Raw genomic sequence first — 2,362 nt, 5'->3', positions numbered from 1 at the left:
AGGGAAAAATCACTGATGTTGATGTCGGAGAGGGTTATTAAAAAATAAATTGCATTTGTCTGATTATATTTGTTTCTAGTGTCACTGGTGTTCAAATTATGTCATCCCAGAAAACATATTCATATAACAGTATGACATCTTGCATAAATGTTATGGTATGTTATATTTTGCATCACAATGAAGGTGGATGAGGCACATTGTTAAAAAAAAAAAAAAGATTTTGGGAGAACATGCATGACATTAATTGCCTAGTTGCTAATACTGTTTTGAGAATGGTGCAACATGTTAAGTTGTCGTACCAAGACAGGTTCACCTAGTCCAATGTAGCAATGACCGGACCCTGGTGTTATGAAATTGTATTTAAAAAAAGGTATAGCCTGCATCGAAACAAAGTTCACAGCCAGGCTTAATGACTTCTGAAGTGAAGTGTAATCTTAACTATTTCTTACTTTTAACCCTCAGGTACATTTCCAAATGTAGTGCCATTCTATTTGTATAGTATATATTTTTTTTTACAGTTTGTCTCAAAGGGCTTCACATAGCATCATAACAACATCCTCTGCCCTTAGACCATCACATCGACTGAGGAAAAACTCCCAAGAAAACCCTTTTGGAGTTGAATACAGACAAGAAAACAGTTTAGAACACAGAATATGGAAAAACATGGAAATGGACAATGAGCTGATGAAGGTACAATTCTTTATTTTTAAATAGGGACAGCGCACATTAATCAACATTTCAATAGAAAGTAATAGGCCAGAGTTAGCTGAGGGCTAATTTTCATTGGCAGTCCTTTCGCCAGGTGGTAATAGACAGTTCAATAAATAAAAACAATTAAATTAAAAACAGCATAGATTACAAAGATTAGACATCAATCTATGCACTGTATGCTAGAAAGAAAAAAAAGCAATCACAGGAACACAAACAATTTGAAATATATGCAAAATACTTATGTCATATTAACTATATACAAAAAATGTCTTTGTGACTAATAGTCATGCTCCTGCAGTGCAGGGATGACGGCTCCAGGAGCTGAGACCTCTGCTGCCAGTCTGTCTCTGACGTTGTCCCCTGGCATTTGGTCTCAGGGCTGGTATGCCTGCTCCTCCTCGTCTCCATGGTCCACCCCTTCCTCCACATCTGGCTCCACCAAATCCCCGCTGTGGATGGAGAGGTTATGGAGGAAGGCACAGGTGGACACCACCACCGGGACAAAGGTAGATTTAACCTACAGGAACAAAGAGGTGGTTTATGTAACTGCATAAAGTTATTAAACCAAAATCATTTTAATCCTAATTTATTAAAATGCTTAACTATTTTTTATGACCTGTACTTGTGTATAATGTACTGCTCAGCTGTCAGCCATTACATACTAGTTACATTTACACACATCTTATGCTCTCTTTTACCTCAAGAGCCTTCAGGAAGATGCTGCGCCACCGGGTTTTCATCATCCCAAATGCCCTCTCCACCACACATCTGGCCCTGGAGTGATGCCGGTTGAACCTGGCCTGCACAGGGTTCTGCACCGGCTCCCTGTACAGGGTTATGAGGGAGATGGGTGCCACCAGGCAGGGATAACCCCCATCCCCAAGGAAGATCCAGCCCGGAGGAGGGTAGAGCTGCCGGTAGTACATGGAGCTCCACCGCAGGACCTGTGCGTCGTGGACTGCACCAGGTAGGCCTGTAAGTAGTGGTCGTGAAAAAACAGAAAATGAGTACTTGATTGTAAACACTTCTGATACAGACCTTTTAAATCACAAATAAAAGCAATCCATATTCCTCAAAAAAATGTAAAAATTACATATCAATGTAATCCAGATCAAAGTAATTAGGCCTATTATCATCCTGTTAAATGTTGATTTACCATCCATACCAGTGAATGTGTTCAGGAAGAAACCCTTGTGGTCACAGACCGCCTGAAGCTGGATCGAGTGAAGAAGCTTCCTGTAAATTTTTTTTTTTTAAAAATCACTAAATTGTTCACATTAAGATTAGAGCTGCAACAATTAATCGATGACTTGAACAATAATCGATTATTAAATTAATCGTCAACTATTTTGATACTCAAAGAGTCGGTTTGAGTAGAAAAAAGTCCAAATTCTCTGATTCTAGCTTCTTAAATGTGAATATTTCTGGTTTCTTTGTTCCTTTATGACAATTAACTGAGTATCTCTTTGGTTTGTGGACAAAACAAGACATTTGAGGACGTCATTGTGTGGTTTGGGAAAAACTGATATTTTTCAACATTTTTTAACATTTTATTGACCAAACAACTAATCGATTAATTGTTTAAATAATCTTCAGATTAATCGATAATGAAAATAATCGTTAGTTGCAGCCCTAATTAAGATGGGATTAA

The 2,362-nt window shown here is 38.1% G+C and overlaps 1 protein-coding gene across 1 annotated transcript; it reads right to left on the bottom strand.

Moving 5' to 3' along the window:
* Positions 1-907: 907 nt before the first annotated feature.
* Positions 908-2,093, bottom strand: LOC311274675 (uncharacterized protein). The gene is made up of 3 exons (XM_084382545.1): positions 1,877-2,093; positions 1,410-1,684; positions 908-1,228 (listed from the first exon to the last, which is right to left on the bottom strand). Exons 2-3 carry the CDS (start codon positions 1,635-1,637, stop codon positions 1,085-1,087), a joined length of 372 nt encoding a protein of 123 aa, XP_084238671.1. The 5' UTR covers positions 1,638-1,684; positions 1,877-2,093; the 3' UTR covers positions 908-1,084.
* Positions 2,094-2,362: the final 269 nt, after the last annotated feature.

Source organism: Pagrus pagrus (genome assembly GCF_965226575.1).
Source record: "Pagrus pagrus genome assembly, chromosome: 19".
NCBI classification, from domain to species: domain Eukaryota; kingdom Metazoa; phylum Chordata; class Actinopteri; order Spariformes; family Sparidae; genus Pagrus; species Pagrus pagrus.
The sequence above is the reverse complement of the archived record's forward strand: the minus strand, read 5'-3'. Positions and strand labels throughout refer to the sequence as shown.

Excerpts from the sequence above, each read along its gene's own strand:
- LOC311274675 (XM_084382545.1), bottom strand. The coding sequence starts at position 1,637 with ATGTACTACCGGCAGCTCTACCCTCCTCCGGGCTGGATCTTCCTTGGG. Across the intron at positions 1,229-1,409 it reads TCTTCCTGAAGGCTCTTGAG|GTTAAATCTACCTTTGTCCC; the intron begins GTAAAAGAGAGC and ends TTGTTCCTGTAG.